General features: G+C 43.3%; 1 protein-coding gene across 1 annotated transcript in view; it reads left to right on the top strand.

Moving 5' to 3' along the window:
* The window catches only part of LOC126106800 (uncharacterized), a 119,578-nt gene that overhangs the window by 80,828 nt on the left and 13,992 nt on the right, over positions 1 to 24,758 (top strand). The window contains exons 5-6 of the mRNA XM_049913191.1: positions 7,828 to 8,003; positions 17,530 to 17,780. Of these exons, the coding sequence (XP_049769148.1) occupies positions 7,828 to 8,003; positions 17,530 to 17,780 (427 nt within the window). The remainder of the gene's footprint in view (positions 1 to 7,827; positions 8,004 to 17,529; positions 17,781 to 24,758) is intronic.

The following is a 24,758-nucleotide window of genomic DNA, read 5'->3' as shown; positions in this document are numbered from 1 at the left end:
ACTCTCCCGTACGTCTACGATACTTGTAGCATTGTTAGAGAGAGAGAATGCAAGCTGAAAACGGATAAGGACGGTGAAAAAATTCGACCCTTTCGTCTTCCTCGTAATGTGTTAGCAGTCTGCTGAGTCAGAAATTGAATTACTAGTGCAGACTTCACGAAGAATATAATAATTCCAATCCCAAAGAAAGCAGGTGTTGACAGATGTGAAAATTACCGAACTATCAGTTTAATAAGCCACGGCTGCAAAATCATAACACGAATTTATTACAGGCGAACGGAAAAACTGGTAGAAGCCGACCTCGGGGAAGATCAGTTTGGATTCCATAGAAATGTTGGAACACGTGAGGCTATACTGACCCTACGACTTATCTTAGAAAATAGATTAAGAAAAGGCAAACCTACGTTTCTAGCATTTGTAGACTTAGAGAAAGCTGTTGACAATGTTGACTGGAATACTCTCTTTTAAATTCTAAGGGCGGCAGGTGTAAAATACAGGGAGCGAAAGGATATTTACAATTTGTACAGAAAGCAGATAACAGTTCTAAGAGTCGAGGGGCATGAAAGGGAAGCAGGGGTTGGGAAGGGAGTGAAACAGGGTTGCATCCTATCCCCGATGTTATTCAATCTGTTTATTGAGCAAGCAGAAAAGGAAACAAAACAAAAATTCAGAGTAGGAATTAAAATCCATGGAAAAGAAATAAAAACTTTGAGGTTCGCCGATGACATTGTAATTGTGTCAGACACAGCAAAGGACCTGGAGGAGCAGCTGAACGGAATGGATAGTGTCTTGAAAGGAGGATATAAGATGAACATCAACAAAAAGAAAACGAGGGTAATGGAATGTAGTCGAATTAAATCGGGTGGTGCTACGGGAATTAGATTAGAAAATGAGACGCTTAATGTAGTAAATGAGTTTTGCTATTTGTGGAGCAAAATAACTGATGATGGTCGAAGTAGAGAGGATATAAAATGTAGATAGCAATGGCAAGGAAAGCGTTTCTGAAGAAGAGAAATTTGTTAACATCGAGTATAGATTTAAGTGTCAGGAAGTCGTTTCTGAAAGTATTTGTATGGAGTGTAGCCTTGTATGGAAGTGAAACGTGGACGATAAACAGTTCGGACAAGAAGAGAAGAGAAGCTTTCGAAATGTGGTGCTACAGAAGAATGCTGAAGATTAGATGGGTAGATCCCATAACTGACGACGAGGTATAGAATAGAATTGGAAAGGCTCGGTTGGTAGGGCACATTCTGAGGCATCAAGGGATCACCAACTTAGTATTGGAGGGCAGTGTGAGGAGAGTAAAAATCGTGGGGGGAGACCAAGAGATGAATACACTAAACAGATTCAGAAGGATGTAGGGTGCAGTAGGAACTGGAAGATGAAGAAACTTGGACAGGATAGAGTAGCATGGAGAGCTGCATCAAACCAGGCTCTGGACTGAAGACCACACACACATATATAAAAAAAAGAAGCAAAAGGTAGGCCCGAAGCCTAATGTCTCTGTTCTTTCTAAAACACAGTAAATAATTCACCAGTTTCTTTATGAATAGCATATGTCGGATATTAACAAAGACATAGATGAATAAATATATTTACAAGCGCGCTGCAACCGTTTTTTCGTGTAACTGTGGAGTACTTATGGTCTGACGCCATCGATAGTAATCAGCCACTTTGGCCTCCAATAACTCAGATTAGAGTTTAGATTAGATTTACTTTCATTCCAATTGATCCGTAGTGAGGAGGTCCTCCAGGATGTGGAACATGTCAGGAAAACAACAATACATGACAAATATTTACAACTAAAACAAATAAGCTAATGTACCATTCCACAGGTCCCAAGTGGAATGATCATAATTTTTTAATGAACACTAAGAGTCATTTTACGAATACTAATGCACTGAATTTAAAATAAAAAAAGTTTTTTATTTATTTATAAGGTAATAAACATGTAATACAACTACTGTAATACTTATTTACAATAAACACATTACTGCACTGAAATGGTGCATGTACTATTTACGTTACATGCCTGTAATTCGTACCAATTTAGGTTTACACTAATAGCTTTCTAAAGACATGGCGATCGAGAAAATCGGATGAAGCTTTTATACTTTGGAAATTCGTTGCTGGGTGTTACTTGTATAACTGAGCGTCAGATACTAAACTTTAAACTAACAAAGATATTGAAAAACTGATTACAACATCAGAATCTTAGCGCAAGTAATGGTAATCTACATGTTTCTTTTTGAGAAATCATATTTCATCTGGCTACTATTAATTTCTGTACGATCTGTGAAATGTCTGCCATTAAGGTTTCTCTTTGGAACTCGCGGGCGCCACAACTCGCCCGCTACCTCACTACGACCGTTCACAGTTTCTATTTTGCTTTTTATTTCACTGTGCAGTACACCTTCTTCCTGTTTTCGTGCTTGATCTGTGTTCAGCTTTTGACAGTCTGTACACTGGGCCCCCTTACCACTAAGTTTGAGGGGGATGCGATGGGGAGTTTCCCATGTAAGAAGCAACGCGAACCATATGTTAATTAGTCGCTCTTCCGCGGTGCACGTAATACTGAGGGAAACAATTGTTTCACACCGACCACGGCACGCAGTACACCCTCATTCCCGTGGCACGGCAAACAAACTCTCGTTCTCAGTCCAGACTCTTCGTTGATGTTTTTTCTCTGTCGATCTATCGGTATGTTTCTACAGCTCAACATATCTCGCTTAAAATTACACTTTCAAAACTTGACGAATACATCGATTTACATTGTAACACAAAATTGCAACCTCACATTATTCTGTTCAAGGGAAAAATTTTAAATAACGTGTTAACAAACGTGCGAGTACACAGCACCAGAAAAAATGAAAATAGGAATTACATTCACGACGACTACATCTCGACCTAATGTTTGAAACCATGTATCCAGCCTCGCTTATCCGCAGAACAAACAGGTTATATTCAAGGAAAAGGAACTCGACGTACGACAAGGAATTGCGAGACCTTTGTGTTCTTGTCTTGTCTGCTTCCGTGACTATAGGAAAGCCTTTGACTGAGTTGTCTGGGAAAAGTTGTGACAGGTACTTCAGAGTTTGGTGTCTCACCGCACTTGACAGAACTGATCAGAAGTTCACACAATAATCACCTCGCAGCTTCGAAGACAAGTGCTGGTACATCTGATTTCTTCAGCGTATCAAAAAGAGTCAGAGAGGGTTGAATTCTATGCCCCCAACTGTACAATATTTATACAGAAAATTTTATAAGGAATGGTGGTGATGGCTGGACTAAAGCCATCTCAATTGCTGGTAGAATTTTTAACAAGCTCCGATTTTCTGTGGACACCATACCTGTACACAGCAGCGAAAATGAAGTTGCTGAGCTGTTAACAACAGTAAAGGACATTTGTCTACCATATGGGTTGGACCTCAATCTCAACAAGTCGAAACACGTAGTAAGTGACCGAGGAGTATAGGTCCAGCTCACAGGTCGGTTAAAGGAACTGAAAGTCTTTTATCTATCTTTGGTCAAACGTCTGTGACACGGCAAGGTGTGAAGATGAGATAAGAAGACGGATCACGCTAGAACGAGTGACTACGAAGGAAATCACCGTGATTTCGCAGAACAGAACAATAACGAATACCTCAAACTTGCGACTTGTTGGAACACTTGCGTTTTCCCTTCAGTTTTACGGTTGCGCGTTGGGTTGCTGTTAGAATATTGATAAGCCCAAATATCGATATACCTCCCAAAATGTTTCGATATATATCGGCGACATATCTTTCCCGGCTGTATCGATATCGCTATGACAATATGGAGTGGTGATATTTTTATCTATACACTACTGGCCATTAAAATGGCTACACCAAGAAGAAATGCAGATGATAAACGGTTATTCATTGGACAAATATACGATACTAAAAACGTCATGTGATTACATTTTCACGCAGTTTGAGTGCATAGATCCTGAGAAATCAGTACCCAGAACAACCACCTCTGGCCATAATAACGGACTTGATACGCCTGCGCATTGAGTCAAACAGAGCTTGGATGGCGTGTACAGGTACAGCTGCCCTTGCAGCTTCAACACGATACCACAGTTCATCAAGAGTACTGACTGGCGTATTATGACGAGCCAGTTGCTCGGCCGCCATTGACCAGACGTTTTCAGATGGTGGCAGATCTGGAGAATGTGCTGGCCAGGGCAGCAGTCGAACATTGTCTGTATCCAGAAAGACTCGTACAGGACCTGCAACTTGTGGTCGTGCATTATCCTGCTGAAATGTAGGGTTTCGCAGGGATCGAATGAAGGGTAGAGCCACGGGTCATAACATTATCTGAAATGTAACGCCCACTGTTCAAAGTGCCGTCAATACGAACAAGAGGTCACCGAGACGTGTAACCAATGGAACTCCATACCATCACGCCGGGTGATACGCCAGTGATGACGAATACACGCTTCCAATGTGCGTTTACCACAATGTCGCCAAACACGGATGCGACCATCGTGATGCTGTAAACAGAACCTGGATTCATCCGAAAAAATGGTGTTTTACCATTCGTGCACCCAGGTTCGTTGCTGAGTACACCATCGCAGGCGCTCCTGTCTGTGATATAGCGTCAAGGGTAACCGCAGCCATGGTCTCCAAGCTGATAGTCCATGCTGCTGAAAACGTCGTCGAACTGTTCGTGCAGATGGTTGTTGTCTTGCAAACGTCCCCATCTGTTGACTGAGGGGTCGAGACGTGGCTGCACGATCCGTTACAGCCATGCGGATAAGATGCCTGTCATCTCGACTGTTAGTGATACTAGGTCGTTGGGATGCAGCACGGCGTTCCGCATTACCCTCCTGACCCCTACCAATTCCATATTGGATCTCGACCAACGCGAGCAGCAATGTCGCGATACGATAAACCGCAATCGCGATAGTCTACAATCCGACCTTTATCAAAGTCGGAATCGTGATGGTACGCATTTCTCCTCCTTACACGAGGCATCACAGCAACGTTTCACCGGGCAACGCCGGTCATCTGCTGTTTGTGTATGAGAAATCGGTTGGAAACTTTCGTCATGTCAGCACGTTGTAGGTGTCGCCACCGCTGCCAAACTTGTGCGAATGGTCTGAAAAGCTAATAATTTGCATATCACACGATATTCTTCCTGTCAGTTAAATTTCTGGTGCGTAGCACGTCATCTTCGTGGTGTAGCAATTTTAATGGCCAGTAGTGTATGAAGCTGTTGTTTCCAAATTGTAGTAAAACATAATTTTACTTTCACTGTGTGAAGGAGTCTTACTACTTTTAGAGCTCCCATCACGTGCAGTATTTCTCTTTGACTCCCTTCACCGAAGTATAGGTGGCACAAAGAGGAAGTCCGAATGCACTAGGTGATGGTTGGGACAATTGAACAACAAGATTTCCGATGTTGAGAGATAGCACGCCAGCTGTGTGCTATTTCTTCACATCGGCATTATTAAAAACAGTCTGAAATAGATGACCACAATGTAAATGACGCGATTATGCGGAGACGTGTGTGTGTGTGGGGGGGGGGGGGAGGGAGGGGTATGCTGACGTAATGGGCGCTCGGCGCTGCCAGCAGAAACTGCAACGTCTGACTTCTTCACGCAAATTTGACACTGCAGCTGCTAGGGCGCTGGCGTTTTCAGAAATGGGAAAAATCAGGGAAGTCGACAAGGGGTGTTCTGGGCAAATCCGATATGCGACGAAACCCAACGAAGGAGCCATCGGTCACCTTTTATTGTGCCTCTTACATACAGTTAGCAAAGTGGTTATCACCAAGCATGAACATGCATCGTTTTCTTTTTAATTCTCGCTATAAGGGTGATAAGCTGGTAGCTAGCTTGTTGATGTACAGAGTATCAAATTACAAATCAATACTTAAATACTGGGTGATTCAAAAAGAATACCACAACTTTAAAAATGTGTATTTAATGAAAGAAACATAATATAACCTTCTGTTATACATCATTACAAAGAGTATTTAAAAAGTTTTTTTTCACTCAAAAACAAGTTCAGAGATGTTCAATATGGCCACCTCCAGACACTCGAGCAATATCAACCCGATACTCCAACTCGTTCCACACTCTCTGTAGCATATCAGGCGTAACAGTTTGGATAGCTGCTGTTATTTCTCGTTTCAAATCATCAATGGTGGCTGGGAGAGGTGGCCGAAACACCATATCCTTAACATACCCCCATAAGAAAAAATCGCAGGGGGTAAGATCAGGGCTTCTTGGAGGCCAGTGATGTGCTCTGTCACGGGCTGCCTGGCGGTCGATCCATCGCCTCGGGTAGTTGACGTTCAGGTTTCATAACTAACCTTTTTCGTAGGACTCTCCATACAGTTGATTGTGGAATTTGCAGCTCTCTGCTAGCTCTGCGAGTCGATTTTCCTGGGCTGTGAACAAATGCTTGCTGGATGCGTGCTACATTTTCATCACTCGTTCTCGGCCGTCCAGAACTTTTCCCTTTGCACAAACACCCATTCTCTGTAAACTGTTTATACCAACGTTTAATACCAAGGTTTAACACCATACTTCGTTCGAAATGCACGCTGAAGAACTGTCGTCGATTCACTTCTGCCGTACTCAATAACACAAAAAGCTTTCTGTTGAGCGGTCGCCATCTTAGCATCAACTGACGCTGACGCCTAGTCAACAGCGCCTCAAGCGAACAAATGTACAACTAAATGAAACTTTATAGCTCCCTTAATTCGCCGACAGATAGTGCTTAGCTCTGCCTTTTGTCGTTGCAGAGTTTTAAATTCCTAAAGTTGTGGTATTCTTTTTGAATCATCCTGTATATACATCTAAAACCGGCAGTATTTTTACAATATGCACCCGATATATTTATAGGCCCGTACGTATCCACGTTTTCCGTCGATATATCGACACATTTTTCGATAAGTCGGTGGCCTGTAACGATATGTTTCTAATATCAATATATCGGCTTTCCGATATTTTTGAAAATATCAACACTCCTAGTTGCGAGACACGCACTCTTAAAGCGAGAGACTAAGAGCGCATCGAAGCGTTTGAGCTTTGGTGTTGGCGCACGATGCTGCGCATAAAACAGACCGAAAGAAGAACAGATGAGTACATCATAGACCAGCTCAGTATCTCCAGGCGCCTTTTTCTCGTGTCAACCAAAAAATTCTCCAGTTCTATGGCCAAATTGTGAGAAGAGATGGAGAAAGTCTCGAGAAAATAATCATGAAAGGTCTAGGGCACAAGACTGGAGGGAGGAGCAACGACCAGGTGCAGAGATCAAATCAAGGACATCTCTGGTCTGCCTCCCCAGAAGGCTCTGAGAGAAGCTGGTTACTGGCCAGGGTGGAGACATATGGGTAATCGGGTCACGACCCTCAGGAATCAGCTCAGCGATTTGTGATGGTCATGACATGATGCAAACAGGAACATAGCTGTAGGAAAAAATAAATTTACAGTACTCATCCTGAAATAACTTTTTCGATTTATAAAGAAAGTAAAGTGGAAAACAAGGAAAAAGAAAGCACAGCAATAAGGAAAAAAATCTAGATCGTGTTATCTTCACATACTGTTGCTACCTAGAAATAATTGGAACTCTCTTATCTGTTGTTATAGGTTGAAAATTGTCTGTATTTAATAAGACATCACTAGACACTTATTTTGGATTCATGTTGCAATGGCTGTAGAAAACTGAGTGTTAGTCCATATGCTGGCCACAATTTCAATGTTACGTAATAGCGCTACCTATAAGTGTAAGTTAAGACTGGCTGCTGCTTGCGAATATTATGCCAGTAATTTGAATTATTCTCTGTGTTTCTCAGGATACGCACCCGAATGATGAGCTACTCAGTACCTGGATCAACCACGTGGAGCATATGAGGGACATGCTACACACGAAATTAAGGGGTTGGGTACAGGATATGCAATACGTCAGCGAGCAGACAGCGAATTACAAGGTGGAAGAAGACAAGAAGTCGCCTGGGAAGTATATAATAAGGTATAAACCAGTGTACATTGAAACCTATGTTAGACTCAATGTTGTGTTGTTGTGCCGACCGGGGTGACCGAGCGGTTCTAGGCGCTACAGTCTGGAACCGCGCGACCGCTACGGTCGCAGGTTCGAATCCTGCCTCGGGCATGGTTGTGTGTGATGTCCTTAGGTTAGTTAGGTTTAAGTAGTTCTATGTTCTAGGGTGATTACCTCAGAAGTTAAGTCTCATAGTGCTCAGAGACTGGTTTGATGCACCTCTCCAAGCTACTCAATCCTGTGCAAGCTTCTTCATCTCTGAATAACTAATGCAACCTATATCCCTTTCAATCTGCTTAGTGTATTCATCTCTTGGTCTCCCTGTATGAATTTCACCCTCCGCGCTTCCCTGCAGTACTAAATTGGAGATCCCCTGATGACTCAGAACGTGTCCTACCAACCGATCCCTTCCAGTCAAGTTGTGCCACAATTCCGTTCAGTACCTCATTAATTACGTGATCTACCCATCTGATCTTCAGCATTCTTCCTTAGCGCCATATTTCGAATGCTTCTATTCTCTTCATGTGTAAACTACTTATCCAAACTATTTTATCAAACTATCTAAACTATTTTATCATACTCATTATGACTCTTGAATCAATTTTTGCTTAACTGTTACACAAACTGCTGAGATTATTTAATTCAGGATAGAGCAAACAAACGTTAGTAATGGACGATATTGAAGGAGACGGTTACAGCAACTGGTCATTACGGGATTCCGTTTGGTCTTCAATTTTTGATATTGTATTTTGTCTTCAAATGGGTCACATGATACGCAACAGATGAGCAGAGCAAACTATTATAATGAACGGTGTTACTACTTTTACTAAAGGGACTACTGTAGCTTTCGCGTACTACATATGTTTTTATAATTCATCTAAACAATGATATCTTGGGCAAACCTCTGGCTACACTGGCAGTCGTAGTTAGGTCAACAGTAGAGAGGAACCGACGTTGCTTGGCTGCTAATGTTGGTCATTTTAAACACGTAAAATAACCCTCCACTCGTGCAAGAATTGTAACGGAATGTCATTTTGTTTTGTTAATACTGCCTATCGACGAGTGTCTACATTTTTCTGGACCACTCTGTATACATTTAAAATCAGTTCAGACTATACAGTGAGTCACTAACTGTTGCCACCAAGAATAACTCCGAAAGTACGATACGAGCTGGAAACTTTGTGGGACAAATGGTGCATGGGACAACTGGGGCCATACTGTGACATTAGGTTTTTGTTGCTAGGTGCGGCTGCTATGGAGGTATGAAGATCCACTGTGTTCTTTTTTTTTTGTTTTTTTTTTTTAATGGGATGCCATAGTCCGGTACTTATTTTCTGACAGCGGCTATCGAGACGAATCCAGTGATGTGTAACAGTAAGGTTCTTGAAAGTCAACGAAGGTCACAAAGGGGGCATGATCCTCCATTTACAGAAGGTGTTCGAAGTGATGACCATTGGTATCACTGCAGTGCTGCAATCTTCTTTTCATGGATTGAGTGGTATTCCTTATCACATCGGGACTTACCGAAGCACATGCTCTGACAATTCTCTCTCGCATATCTTCATCTGTAGTTGGAACGTATTTATAAACAATGTCTTTTACGATTCCCCACAAGAAGAAATCCAGAGGCGTCAAGTATGGCGAACGAGTCGGCCACGACACATCTCCTCCGCGTGCAATCCAAATGTTTCGGAATTCTCTCTGCAAATCATTTCTAGCCATCAGCGAAAATGTGCCGGACACCCATCGTGTTGATACAACTTTCTGTTCTTAAAGGTATTTCTTCCAATAACTGACGTAACACTTCTAGCAGGAATGTTGTGTACTTCCTACCATTAAGATTACCTTCGTTGAAATAAGTCTGTCGTCCAGAATCCCACGCCATGCATTCACCGACCATGGTTTTTGGTGTGCAGCTTGTCGCAGCCAACATGGATTTTCAGTTTCCCAATAAGGCATGTTATGCAAATTATCATTTCTAAGGTTCGTGAATGTAGCCTCGCGAGTAAATAAAAGCAGTTTAATAAATGTGTCATCCCTCTGAATCTGAAGTTGAGTCCATCGGCAGAATTCAATGTGACGCATACAATCTGTAGCAGTTAATTCTTGGTGGAGACTGATATGGTAAGGTTGATATTTATGGCGATGCAGAACATGAACAACACTACTCTGGCTCATGCCACATTCCCTTGCGATTTGACGCGAACTAACACAAGGATCTCGAAACCACAGTTGCAAGAGTACCAATTTCCGCTCCCTCGTTAGTAACTACCCTTTGCCGGATATGTTCCTGATGCGTTGAAGAACCAGTTGCACGTGGCCGAGCGGTTCTAGGCGCTACAGTCTGGAACCGCGCCACCGCTATGGTCGCAGGTTCGAATCCTGACTCGGGCATGGATGTGTGTGATGTCCTTAGGTTAGTTAGGTTTAAGTAGTTGTACGTTCTAGGGGACTGACGTCCTCAGATGTTAAGTCCCATAGTGCTCGGATCCATTTTTGATCCAGTTGTTCTCAATTTATCATACACACGTGTAGGGTGAGTACGTTGGGGATATCTTTCAGCGAATAGCTCTCTAGATCTCACTGAATTTAGTTGGCATTCTCTGTAAATGAGAAGCATATCGACTTTTTCTTCGAAGGAATACATCTTTCAGATTCGCTTCATTCGACGATACTAGTCATGTCGTTCCCATTAGTGATGTATTGTGAAACCGTCGAATGGTGTTTACATATCGATGGCACGTTAGATGGATACGCCGTGTTCGGCGAATATTTACTATTTGCGTGATATACGAGAGAGAATTGTCAGAGCATGTGCTTCGATAAGTGCCGAAGTGATAAGGAATATCACTCAATACATGGTAAGAAGATTGCAGCACTGCGCTGATACCAATTGTCATCACTTCGAACATCTTCTGTAAATGGTCGCTCATACCACATACACGTGAGGCAATACTGACCCTACGACTTATCTTAGAAGAAAGATTAAGGAAAGGCAAACCTACGTTTCTAGCATTTGTAGACTTAGAGAAAGCTTTTGACAATGTTGACTAGAATACTCTCTTTCAAATTCTAAGGGCGGCAGGTGTAAAATACAGGGAGCGAAAGGCTATTTACAATTTGTACAGAAATCAGATGGCAGTTATAACAGTCGAGGGACATGAAAGGGAAGCAGTGGTTGGAAAGGGAGTGAGACAGGGTTGTGGCCTATCCCCGATGTTATTCAATCTGTATACTGAGCAAGCACTAAAGGAAACAAAAGAAAAGTTCGGAGTAGGTATTAAAATCCATGGAGAAGAAATAAAAACTTTGAGGTTCGCCGATGACATTGTAATTCTGTCAGAGACAGCAAAGGACTTGGAAGAGCAGTTGAACGGAATGGACAGTGTCTTGAAAGGAGGATATAAGATGAACATCAACAAAAGCAAAACGAGGATCATGGAATGTAGTCGAATTAAATCGGGTGATGCTGAGGGAATTAGATTAGGAAATGAGACTCTTAAAGTAGTAAAGGAGTTTTGCTACTTGGGGAGCAAAATAATGGATGATGGTCGAAGCATAGAGGATATAAAATGTAGACTGGCAATGGCAAGGAAAGCGTTTCTGAAGAAGAGAAATTTGTTAACATCGAGTATTGATTTAAGCGTCAGGAAGTCGTTTCTGAAAGTATTTGTATGGAGTGTAGCCTTGTATGGAAGTGAAACATGGACGATAAATAGTTTAGACATGCAGAGAATAGAAGCTTTCGAAATGTGGTGCTACAGAAGAATGCTGAAGATTAGATGGGTAGATCACATAACTAATGAGGAGGTATTGAATAGGATTGGGGAGAAGAGGAGTTTGTGGCACAACTTGACAAGAAGAAGGGACCGGTTGGTAGGACATGTTCTGAGGCATCAAGGGATCACCAATTTAGTACTGGAGGACAGTGTGGAGGGTAAAAATCTTAGAGGGAGACCAAGAGATGAATACACTAAGCAGATTCAGAAGGATGTAGGCTGCAGTAGGTACTGGGAGATGAAGAAGCTTGCACAGGATAGAGTAGCATGGAGAGCTGCATCAAACCAGTCTCAGGACTGAAGACCACAACAACAACAACCACATTTTTGATCTTCGTTGACCTTCAAAGACCTTACTGTTACACATCATTGGATTCGTCTCGATAGCCGCCGTCAAAAACAAGTGCCAAACTATAGCATCCCATTTAAAAAACGAAGGTGAGCTTCATATCTCTAAAGCGATCCCACCGAGCAACAAAAAACCAACGTCATATTATGACCCCCGTTGTCCTGTGCAACATATGTCCCACAAGCTTTTCAGCTACTATCACAATTTCGGATTTATTCTTGGTGGCAGTAGTTAGTGACTCACCCTGTACACAGGGTGGTCAGGAAAAGTCTGAAAAGCGTCTAAGGGTGTTCCAGGGCAGGTTACACTCAGAAATAAATGTCACAAAGAAAATTAGACACATTGCGCTGTTTCTGAGTTAATTAGTACTGAAGTTATCCAGTCAAGTTACTGAGTATGCAGCATCAAGAAACGGGGTTGCCGATCGTGTTCTTGGTTTGCTTTCCCGAAAACCAAAAACATGATATAAAAATGGGACATGTGATGGTGGTAAGCATCGAACCGACTCAAAGGTTGAGCAGTTTCGTGTGCTGCCATCGACGCTGACACCAACTGACGATAATTATATCTGGCGGCGAGCTTGAAATTTCATCACGTAACTGTCTGACTGTTTAAATTGAGTGCTATTATCTCGGAAACGGCGCTAGGTATCGAATTTTTTTTAAAGAATTATTTCTCACGACAATATACCTTGCAACACCATCACAAACTTTTCAGACTATTTCTGACCACCCTGTGTAATAACACAGAAGGAATAGACATAATTTACATAATGGCGGGTAATAAAACAGTAGCCACATAAATTCAAAACCACGGAGCCGTTCACACTCGACGATAATCCACACTACAAACTGTTGACACGACGCACTAACACTGGTGATGTCGATGGCACATGTGAACGATGGAGTGTGACGCTGAACACTGAACACGAAACACGACGGCACACACGAGAAACGGATTGCGATGATCTCCGGTGCGCGAATGTTCACGTAACGTGTGCGAGTCCGGGGACCTGCCAAGAGGGTGAGAAGGGTGAGGGGGAGGGAGATGGGAGAGCTAAGATGCCAATGGCAGAGGAGATGGGACGAGAGTAGAGGGATGGGGGTAGGGGAAGCCCGGGGGAGGAGTGGGGAGAAAGGGAGGAGGCAGGGATGGAGGAGAGAAGGGAAGGAGGGTGCCCAAACGAAGAAACGCAGGAAGAGGGAGGGAGGATCAAATGTGGTAGGAGGGGGAGCTGGCAGAAGCCACCTTGGGAGAGGGTAAGGAGGGTGGAGAGATGGAGAGCAGGTGGGACGTGGGAATACAGGCGCGGCAGCGGACAGGGGTGGGAGGGGATGGGTGAGACAAGTGGGTGAGGAGGATCGAGTTTGCGGGAGGTGTAGAGGATCCGTATCTGTTCGAGGAAAAGTAGGAGGTGGGGGAACGGAATTAGGTCGTACAGGATCCGCGTGGGGGACGTCGAATAGATGTGCAGAACTATAGACCTATATCTCTAACGTCGATCAGTTGTAGAATTTTGGAACACGTATTGTGTTCGAGTATAATGACTTTTCTGGAGACGAGAAATCTACTCCGTAGGAATCAGCATGGGTTTCGAAAAAGACGGTCATGTGAAACCCAGCTCGCGCTATTCGTCCACGAGACTCAGAGGGCCATAGACACTGGTTCACAGGTAGATGCCGTGTTTCTTGACTTCCGCAAGGCGTTCGGTACAGTTCCCCACAGTCGTTTAATGAACAAAGTAAGAGCATATGGACTATCAGACCAATTGTGTGATTGGATTGAAGAGTTCCTAGATAACAGGACGCAGCATGTTATTCTCAATGGAGAGAAGTCTTCCAAAGTAAGAGTGATTTCAGGTGTGCCGCAGGGGAGTGTCATAGGACCGTTGCTATTCACAATATACATAAATGACCTGGTGGATGACATCGGAAGTTCACTGAGGCTTTTTGCAGATGATGCTTTGGTGTATCGAGAGGTTGTAACAATGGAAAATTGTACTGAAATGCAGGAGGATCTGCAGCGAATTGACGCATGGTGCAGGGAATGGCAATTGAATCTCAATGTAGACAAGTGTAATGCGCTGCGAATACACAGAAAGATAGATCCTTTATCATTTAGCTACAAAATAGCAGGTCAGCAACTGGAAGCAGTTAATACCATAAATTATCTGGGAGTACGTATTAGGAGTGATTTAAAATGGAATGATCATATAAAGTTGATTGTCGGTAAAGCAGATGCCAGACTGAGATTCATTGGAAGAATCCTAAGGAAATGCAATCCGAAAACAAAGGAAGTAGGTTACAGTACGCTTGTTCGCCCACTGCTTGAATACTGCTCAGCAGTGTGGGATCTGTACCAGATAGGGTTGATACAAGACATAGAGAAGATCCAACGGAGAGCAGCGCGCTTCGTTACAGGATCATTTAGTAATCGCGAAAGCGTTACGGAGATGATAGATAAACTCCAGTGGAAGACTCTGCAGGAGAGACGCTCAGTAGCTCGGTACGGGCTTTTGTCAAAGTTTCGAGAACATACCTTCACCGAAGAGTCAAGCAGTATATTGCTCCCTCCTACGTATATCTCGCGAAGAGACCATGAGTATAAAATCAGAGAGATTAGAGCCCACACAGAGGCATACCGACAATCCTTCTTTCCACGAACAATACGAGACTGGAATAGAAGGGAGAACCGATAGAGGTACTCAGGGTACACTCCGCCACACACCGTCAGGTGGCTTGCGGAGTATGGATGTAGATGTAGATGTAGATGTAGACGGATGCGATGGGCGAGGCGGAGGGCATGGCGTTCAAGGATCTGAAGGTAGGGGGGGCGGAGATCCAGGCTGGATGGGCGTAACAGAGGATAGGGCGGATGAGGGATTTATAGGTGTGGAGTATGGTGGAGGGGTCCAGATCCCACGTACTGCCGGAAAGGAGCTTGAGGAGACGGAGTTGGGAGCGTGCCTTGGCTTGGATTGTCCGGAGATGGGGGGAATAACACAGAACATAGACATTCGTGTACGTCTTCTGCGGATGAAAAATGTACGCTGCTATTGTCGTTCGTTAAAGTTCCATGCTTTATGTAGATAAATAGCAGAACCTGTTGGCAAAGATAAAAAATTACATCAACATTTGTTTAACGTTATACAGGGTGCTCCATTGATAATGACTGTGCCAAATATCTCACGAAATAAGCGTCAAACGATAAAACTACAAAGAACGAAACTTGTTGCTTGAAGGGGGAAAGCCGGCCGGAGTGGCTGAGCGGTTCTAGGCGCTATAGTCTGGAACCGCGCGACCTCTACGGTCGCAGGTTCGAATCCTGCCTCGGGCGTGGATGTGTGTGATGTCTTTACGTTAGTTAGGTTTAACTAGTTCTAAGTTCTAGGGGACTGATGACCTGAGAAGTTAAGTCCCATAGTGCTCAGAGCCATTTGAACCATTTTTTTGAAGGGGGAAACCAGATGGCGCTATGGTTGGTCCGCTAGATGGCGCTGCCTTAGGTCCATCGGATATCAACTGCATTTCTTAAAACAGGAACCCCCATTTATTATTACATATTCGTGTAATACGTAAAGAAATATGAATGTTTTAGTTGGACCTCTTTTTTCGCTTTGTGATAGATGGCGCTGTAATAGTCACAAACGTATAAGTACGTGGTATCACGTAACATTCCGCCAGTGCGGAAGGCATTTGCTTCGTGATACATTACCCTTGTTAAAATGGACCGTTTACCAACTGCGGAAAAGGTCGATACCGTGTTGATGTATGGCTATTGTAATCAAAATGCCTGACGGGCGTGTGCTGCTCGGTACCCTGGACGACATCATCCAAGTGTCCGGATATTTACGTTATTTAAAGAAACAGGAAGCGTTCAATTGGGAATCAAAACGTCGATGTTGAGAATGCAACATCAACATCGATTGCACCCGTACCATATTTCTATGCACCAGGATTTGCATGGCGACGACTTTGAACGTCGTGTACAATTCTGCCACTGGAAACAAGAGAAATTACGGGACCATTACAGATTTTTTGCACGCGTTCTGTTTAGCGACGAAGCATCATTCACCAACAGCGGTAACGTAAACAGGCATAATATGCACTATTGGGCAATCGGAAAATTCACGATGGCTCCGACAAGTGAAATATCAGGGACCTTGGTGGGTTAATGTATGGTGCGGCATTATGGGAGCAAGGATAATTGGCCCCCATTTTATCGATGGCAAACTAAATGGTGCAATGTATGCCGATTTCCTACGTACTGTTCTACCGATGATACTACAAGAAGTTTCACTGCATGACAGAATGGCGATGTACTTCCAACATGATGGATGTCCGGCGTATAGGTCGCGTGCGGTTGAAGCGGTATTGAATACCAAATTTCATGACAGATGGATTGGTCGTCAAAGCACCATACCATGGCCCGCACGTTCACCGGATCTGACGTCCCCGGATTTCTTTCCGTGGGGAAAGTTGAAGGGTATTTGCTATCGTGATCCACCGACAACGCCTGACAACATGCCTCAGCGCATTGACAATGCATGTTCGAACATTACGGAAGGCGAACTACTCGTTGTTGAGAGGAATGTCGTTACACGTAGTGCCAAATGCATTGAGGTTGACGGACATAATTTTGAGCATTGATTGCATTAATGTGGTATTTACAGGTAATCACGTTGTAACAGCATGCGTTCTCAGAAATGATAAGTTCACGAAGGTACATGTATCACATTGGAACAACGAAATAAAATGTTCAAACGTACCTACGTTCTGTATTTTAATTTAGAAAACCGAACTGTTACCAACTGTTCGTCTAAAATTGTGAGCCATATGCTTGTGACTATTACAGCGCCATCTATCACAAACCGAAAAGAGTTGTCCATCTAAAACATTCATATTTCTTTACGTACTACGCGAATATGTAATAAAAAGTGGGGGTTGCTACTTTAAAAAACGCAGTTGATATCCGTTTGACCTATGGCAGCGCGTCCTAGCGGGCCAACTATAGCGCCATCTAGTTTCCCCCTTCAATCTAGACAAATTTCGTTCTTTGTAGTTTTTTTCGTCTGAAGCTTATTTTGTGAGATATTTGGTCCGGTCACGATGAATGGACCACCATGTTTATCACTGTAGCTCATCACAAGGAAATACCTTTACTTAAAAAAAAAAATACACGACGGTTCTAGTCGCAGTCCAGTAAGCAGTTTTAATCTGCCAGGGAGTTTCAAATAAGCGCACACATTCCGCTGCAGAGCGAAAATTCCATCATGCACATTTTTACGTTCTTGCTTGCACTGTACATGATTTGGCGTGCTTGTTTTATTTGCTTTTAACGTTCAACCTCGCCGCTCGTCCGTCAACAGGCTGCCGCTGTTGAGTGATCGCCTGCTGTCGTATCACGAGCAGTACCCCGCCTTTCGCGATGACTTCAGCGCGCAGTGTGAGAAGCAGCAGCCAGAGGCGTCGTCAATGTTCGCTCTCGCCGACGTGCTCTACGGCTTCTACTACCACGTCTGGTTCAACGAAGCTGCTGTTTTCCTGCCGCTTTACGAAATTCATTACTTTACGACCAGCTATAGTGGAGTACCAAATGAACCTCCTATCGACATCAAAGGTAAGTTTGATTCTCGGATACACGCGCTTCACGTTTATGCACCGAAGGCTGTTGACTCTACTGTCATTCGAGGAATCAGGTACAAAAAACACCTGTAGATATTCACTTTTAGATCTTCCGTGATTTTCTACACCACGTATGATAATTGCGATAGTTGCTCGTGTACTTTCCATCTTCGATCTTTCGACTGGCTGGCACCTCTCCATCTCTATTTGTCTCTAGCTTACACTTCATTTCGACGTGACGTAGGTTAGAAAATTTAAAAAGGGAAATGAATAGGTTAAAGTTGGATGTAGTGGGAATTAGTGAAGTTCGGTGGCCGGAGGAACAAGACTTTTGGTCAGGTGAATACAGGGTTATAAATACAGAATCAAATAGGGGTAATGCAGGAGTAGGTTTAATAATGAATAAAAAAATAGGAGTGCGGGTAAGCTACTACAAACAGCACAGTGAACGCATTATTGTGGCCAAGATAGACACGAAGCTCACGCCTACTGCAGTAGTACAAGTTTATATGCCAACTAGCTCTGCAATGAAGAAATTTATGAAATGTATGATGAGATAAAAGAAATTATTCAGGTAGTGAAGGGAAACGAAAATTTAATAGTCATGGGTGACTGTAATTCGAAAGTAGGAAAAGGGAGAGAAGGAAACATAGTAGGTGAATATGGATTGGGGGTAAGAAATGAAAGAGGAAGCCGTCTGGTAGAATTTTGCACAAAGCATAACATAATCATAGTTAACGCTTGGTTCAAGAATCATAAAAGAGAGTTGTATACATGGAAAAATCCTGGAGATACTAGAAGGTATCATATAGATTATATAATGGTAAGACAGAGATTTAGGAACCAGGTTTTCAACTGTAAGACATTTCCAGGGGCAGATGTGGACTTTGATCACAATCTATTGGTTATGAACTGTAGATTAAAACTGAAGAAACTGCAAAAAGGTGGGAATTTAAGGAGATGGGACCTGGATTAACTGACTAAACCAGAGGTTTAACATTAACAGTAGAAATCCATTATTCTTTCGGAAAATATCATGTAAGTGTAAAAAAGTTGTGGAATGTTTTCAAAGAGATAGTATCGACAGCATTTGAGAGATATATACCACATAAATTAATAAGTGATGGTACCGACCCCCCACGGTACACAAAACGGGTCAGATCGTTGTTGCAGTAGCAACGAATAAAGCATGCCAAATTTAAAAGAACGCATAATCCCCAAGATTGGCCAAGTTCTACAGAAGTTCGAAATACATCGCGTATTTGAATGCGAGATGCTTTTAATAATTTCCACAACGAGATTCTGTCTCGAAATCTTGCAGAAAACCCAAAGAGATTCTAAACATATGTAAAGCACACCAGTGGCAAGACGCAATCAATACCTTCACTGCTCGATAACAACGGTGAATTCATTGATGACAGTGCCACCAAAGCAGAGTTATTAAACACGGTTTTCCGAAACTCTTTCAACAAAGAAGGCGAAGTAAATATTCCTGAATTCCAATCAAGAACAACTGCCAAGATGAGAAACATAGAAGTAGATATCCTCGGTGTAACAAAGCAGCTTAAATCACTCAATAAAGGCAAGGCCTCCGGTCCAGATTGTATACCAGTCAGGTTCCTATCAGAGTATGCTGATAAAATAGCTCCATATTTAGCAATTATGTACAACCACCCGCTCACAGAAAGATCCGTACCTAAAGACGGGAAAATTGCTCAAGTCACACCAATACCCAAAAAGGGAAGTAGGAGTAATCCGCTCATTTACAGGCCTATATCACTAACGTCGATTTTCTGCAGGGTTTTGGATCATATGCTGTATACGAACATTATGAAGTATCTCGAAGAAAACGATTTATTGACATATAGTCAACACGGATTCAGAAAATATCGTTCTTGTGAAACACAACTAGCTCTTTGTACTCATGAAGTAATAAGTGCTATCGACAGGGGATGTCAAATTGATTCCATATTTTTAGATTTCCAGAAGGCTTTCGACACCGTTCCTCACAAGCGTCTTCTAACTAAACTGCGTGCCTATGGAGTATCGCCTCAGTTGTGCGACTGGATTCGTGATTTACTGTCAGAAAGGTCACAGTTCGTAGTAATGGACGGAAAGTCATCGAGTAAAACAGAAGCAATATCCGGCGTTCCCCAAGGAAGTGTTATAGGCCCTCTATTGTTCCTGATCTCTATTAACGACATAGGAGACAATCTGAGTAGCTGTCTTAGATTGTTTGCAGGTGATGCTGTCATTTGCCGTCTTGTAAAGTCATCATATGATCAAAACGACTTGCAAAATGATTTAGATAAGATATCTGTATGGTGCGAAAAGTGGCAATTGACCCTGACTAAAGAAAAGTGCGAAGTTATTCATATGAGTACTAAAAGAAATCAGCTAAATTTCGACAACGCGATAAGTCACACAAATCTGAGGGCTGTAAATTCAACTAAATACTTAGGGATTATAATTACAAATAACCTAAATTGGAACGATCACATAGATAATATTGTGGTAGAACAAACCAAAGACTGCGATTCATTGGCAGAACACTTAGAAGGTGCAACAGGTCTACTAAAGAGCCTGCTTACACTACGCTTGTCCGCCCTATTCTGGAGTACTGCTGTGCGGTGTGGGATCTGCATCAGGTGGGACTGACGGATGACACCGAAAAAGTACAAAGAAGGGCAGCTCGTTTTGTATTATCGTGGAATAGGGGAGATAGTGCAACAGACATGATACGTGAATGGGAGTGGCAATCATTAAAACAAAGGCGTTTTTCGTTGCGACGGGATCTTCTCATGAAATTTCAATCACCAGTTTTCTCCTCCGATTGCGAAAACATTGTGTTTGCACCCACCTATATAGGGAGAAATGGTCATCACGGTAAAATAAGAGAAATGAGGGCTCGCACAGAAAATATTTAGTGCTCGTTTTTCCTGCGTGCCGTTGGAGAGTGGAACTGTAGAGAGACAGCTTGAAGGTGTTTCATTGAACCCTCTGCCAGGCACTTTATTGTGAATAGCAGAGTAATCACGTAGATGTAGAAATAGAGGGTGTCCCACTCAAATCTCTCTGATTTCAAAGACCGAGGAAGAGAAGACACATTAGATACAATGAAAAATGCACCACATTGTAGAGCATCTCAAATAATTTGTTTATCATGAATTCACCTCTACATGTGAACCACTTGTAGCACGAAGAATATCGAGTCTACATTCAATTTCTTGCCGAGTTCTCTGTAACATTTCCTCTGTTACTGTTGCAATCGCATTAGTGATACGATGTCGCAACGCAGGAATGTCGTCTGCTTTGTTCGCATACACTCGGTCCTTCACGAACCCTCACATGAACAAACCAAGTGGCGTAATGTCGGGTGGACGTGGTGGCCAGGCAGTGGGTCCTCAATGTCCGATCCAACGATTGGGAAATTTATTATCCAGGAACTTGTGAACATCCGTTGACCGATGCGGCAGAGCTCCATCTTGTTGAAAAATGATGTTGAGTTGCAAGTCTTGCATCAGAGGGTACGCAAACTGCTCTAGCATGTCCATATACAGTGACTCATTCAGTGTTTGTTCCGCAAAGAACAACGGTCCAACAGTCCTGTGGTGCATTGGCCAGCACCAGACGTTTAGTTTAGGGCTATCACGAACATGTTCAATGACATTGTGCGAATTTGCAAACCCCAAATCCGAACATTATGCCTATTAACCCTTCTTGACAGATGAAAGGTTGCCTCATCTGAGAATAAACATTTTTCCAGGAAGCTGGCATCCGTATCAATAAGCTGCAGTATATCCACAGCAAATTGTTATCGGCACGATTTGTCGTTCGGTGTCAGATGTTGCAGAATTTGCACTCAGTAAGCACACATACGAAGACGCTGGTGAACTACACGATGCAATGTTGATCGAGGTGCATCAAGTTGCCTAGATGCTTGACGAATTGACTTATGTGGGATTCTGAGAAACGTTTGTCTGATGTCCTCCACCGTCTCTTCTGAAACTCCGTAACGTGCACCGCCAGGATGTTTCCGAATACCTCCTGTTTCCAGAAACTTCCTATACCATTCCTTGACTGTTTTCACATCAGGTGGATCACATTCATACGCACGACGATAATTTCTTTACCAGTAATCGGCGATTTTGTTTCTGCAAACCACACTACTGCTTCCGCGCGCTGCTGTGGAGTCGCCATTTTCACTTCATGCGACCATGCTGCACTCTGGCGACGATACTTTGCACTTCTGACGCGGGAATACAAATTCTTTGAGATGCTCTACAATGTGGTGCATTTTTCACTGTCGTATCTACTGTGGTTTATCTCTCCTGGGGCCTTGAAGTCGGGGAGGTTTGAGTAGGACACCCTGTGCATCAAATAAATTAGCAAAAATTTAAATTACAGATTCTGTAACAGGACACAAAATTCCATTTGTCTTTTAACTAAAACCAAACGAATTCTTTGAACTCTATAAGCATTACAAATCACCCCAGAGGCACTTACTGGATTCGACAGTAGTTTTGTCTACCCAGAAATCGGTATTACAATAAGAATAGCACTTCAAGCGTCAAAAGTCTCTCTACATACACTGAGGCGATGGCTCCTAATATCTTGGTGCAGCAACTCGATGCGCCGTGAACACAACTATTGTTTGGGAGTCCCCTGCAGAAATATTGAGCCATTCTGCCTCTGCTGCCGTCCATAATTGATAAATTATGTGCAGAATTTGCAGAATTTTGTGAAAGAACTGATCTCAAGGTTACGCCCCACAAATGTTCGATGTGATTCATGCTGGGTACTCTGGGTGCCCATATATGCACTCCAATTGTCTTGAAAGTTCTTTAAACCAAGGGCCAACAGTTGTAGTCAGCGACATGGCACATTGTCATCCATAAAAACTGCATCTTTGTTTGGGAACATGATGTCCATAAGTAGCTGCAAATGGTCTCCAACTAGCTGAGCATAACCAGGACCCAGTGCATTCCATGTAAACACAGTAAATACAATTATGTAGCCACCACCAGATTTCACAGTGCTTTCATTTATTTCATCTACCTCTACATCCATACTCCGCAAGCCACCTGACGATGTGTGGCGGAGGGTACCTTGAGTACCTCTATAGGTTCTCCCTTCTATTCCAGTCTCGTATTGTTCGTGGAAAGAAGGATTGTCGGTATGTGTGGGCTCTAATCTCTCTGATTTTATCCTCATGGTCTCTTCGCGAGATATACGTAGGAGGGAGCAATATACAGGGTGATTCAAAAAGAATACCACAACTTTAAAAATGTGTATTTAATGAAAGAAACATAATATAACCTTCTGTTATACATCATTACAAAGAGTATTTAAAAAGGTTTCTCACTCAAAAACAAGTTCAGAGATGTTCAATATGGCCCCCTCAAGACACTCGAGCAATATCAACCCGATACTCCAACTCGTTCCACACTCTCTGTAGCATATCAGGCGTAACAGTTTGGATAGCTGCTGTTGTTTCTCGTTTCAAATCATCAGTGGTGGCTGGGAGAGGTGGCCGAAACACCATATCCTTAACATACCCCCATAAGAAAAAATCGCAGGGGGTAAGATCAGGGCTTCTCGGAGGCCAATGATGAAGTGCTCTGTCACGGGCTGCCTGGCGGCCGATCCATCGCCTCGGGTAGTTGCTTGAACCAATTTCAGACGATAAGGTTTCATAACTAACCTTTTTCGTAGGACTCTCCATACAGTTGATTGTGGAATTTGCAGCTCTCTGCCAGCTCTGCGAGTCGATTTTCCTGGGCTGCGAACAAATGCTTGCTGGATGCGTGCTACATTTTCATCACTCGTTCTCGGCCGTCCAGAACTTTTCCCTTTGCACAAACACCCATTCTCTGTAAACTGTTTATACCAACGTTTAATACCAAGGTTTAACACCATACTTCGTTCGAAATGCACGCTGAAGAACTGTCGTCGATTCACTTCTGCCGTACTCAATAACACAAAAAGCTTTCTGTTGAGCGGTCGCCATCTTAGCATCAAATGACGCTGACGCCTAGTCAACAGCGCCTCAAGCGAACAAATGTACAACTAAATGAAACTTTATAGCTCCCTTAATTCGCCGACACATAGTGCTTAGCTCTGCCTTTTGTCGTTGCAGAGTTTTAAATTCCTAAAGTTGTGGTATTCTTTTTGAATCACCCTGTACTGCTTGACTCCTCGGTGAAGGTTTGTTCTCGAAACTTCAACAAAAGCCAGTAGCTTGCTGCTGAGCGTCTCTCGTGCAGAGTCTTCCACTGGAGTTTATCTATCTTCTCCGTAACAGTTTCACGATTTCTAAATGATCCTGTAACGAAGCGCGCTGCTCTCCGTTGGATCTTCTCTATCTCTTCTATCGACGCTATCTGGTACGGATCCCACACCGGTAGCTTTGTAAATAACATATCGGATTGCCGCAGCGGTAACACCGGTTCCCGTCAGATCACCAAAGTTAAGCGCTGTCGGGCTGGGCTAGCACGTGGACGGGTGACCAACCGGTCTGCGAGTGGGGTGCTCTCAGCCCTTGTGAGGCAAACTGAGGAGCTACTTGATTGAGAAGTAGCGACTCCGGTCTCGTAAAGTGACGTACGGCCGGGAGAGCGGTGTGCTGACCAGATGCCCCTCCATATCCGCATCCAGTGGCGCCTGTGAGCTGAGGAGGACGACACGGCAGCCGGTCGGTACCGTTGGGTCTTCCGAGGCCTGTTCTGACGGAGTTTACTTTTGTTTTTTTAGTTTGTTGGCAACATGTGTCCACGGCATTGTTGGGTCAGCGCCAGACTCGAACTCCAGCTCTTGTCTACTGAAATCGGCATTCATCTGACCAGGTCACGGTTTTACAGTCGACTAGGATCGAACCTATATGGTCAAAAAACCAGGAGAGGAGCTGAAAGCGATGTCGTGCCTGTAGAAAAAGTACTCGCGACGGTCGTCTGCTGCCATAGCCCATTACCGC

This window comes from Schistocerca cancellata, chromosome 10 (genome assembly GCF_023864275.1).
Source record: "Schistocerca cancellata isolate TAMUIC-IGC-003103 chromosome 10, iqSchCanc2.1, whole genome shotgun sequence".
Classification (NCBI taxonomy): domain Eukaryota; kingdom Metazoa; phylum Arthropoda; class Insecta; order Orthoptera; family Acrididae; genus Schistocerca; species Schistocerca cancellata.
The sequence above is the reverse complement of the archived record's forward strand: the minus strand, read 5'-3'. Positions and strand labels throughout refer to the sequence as shown.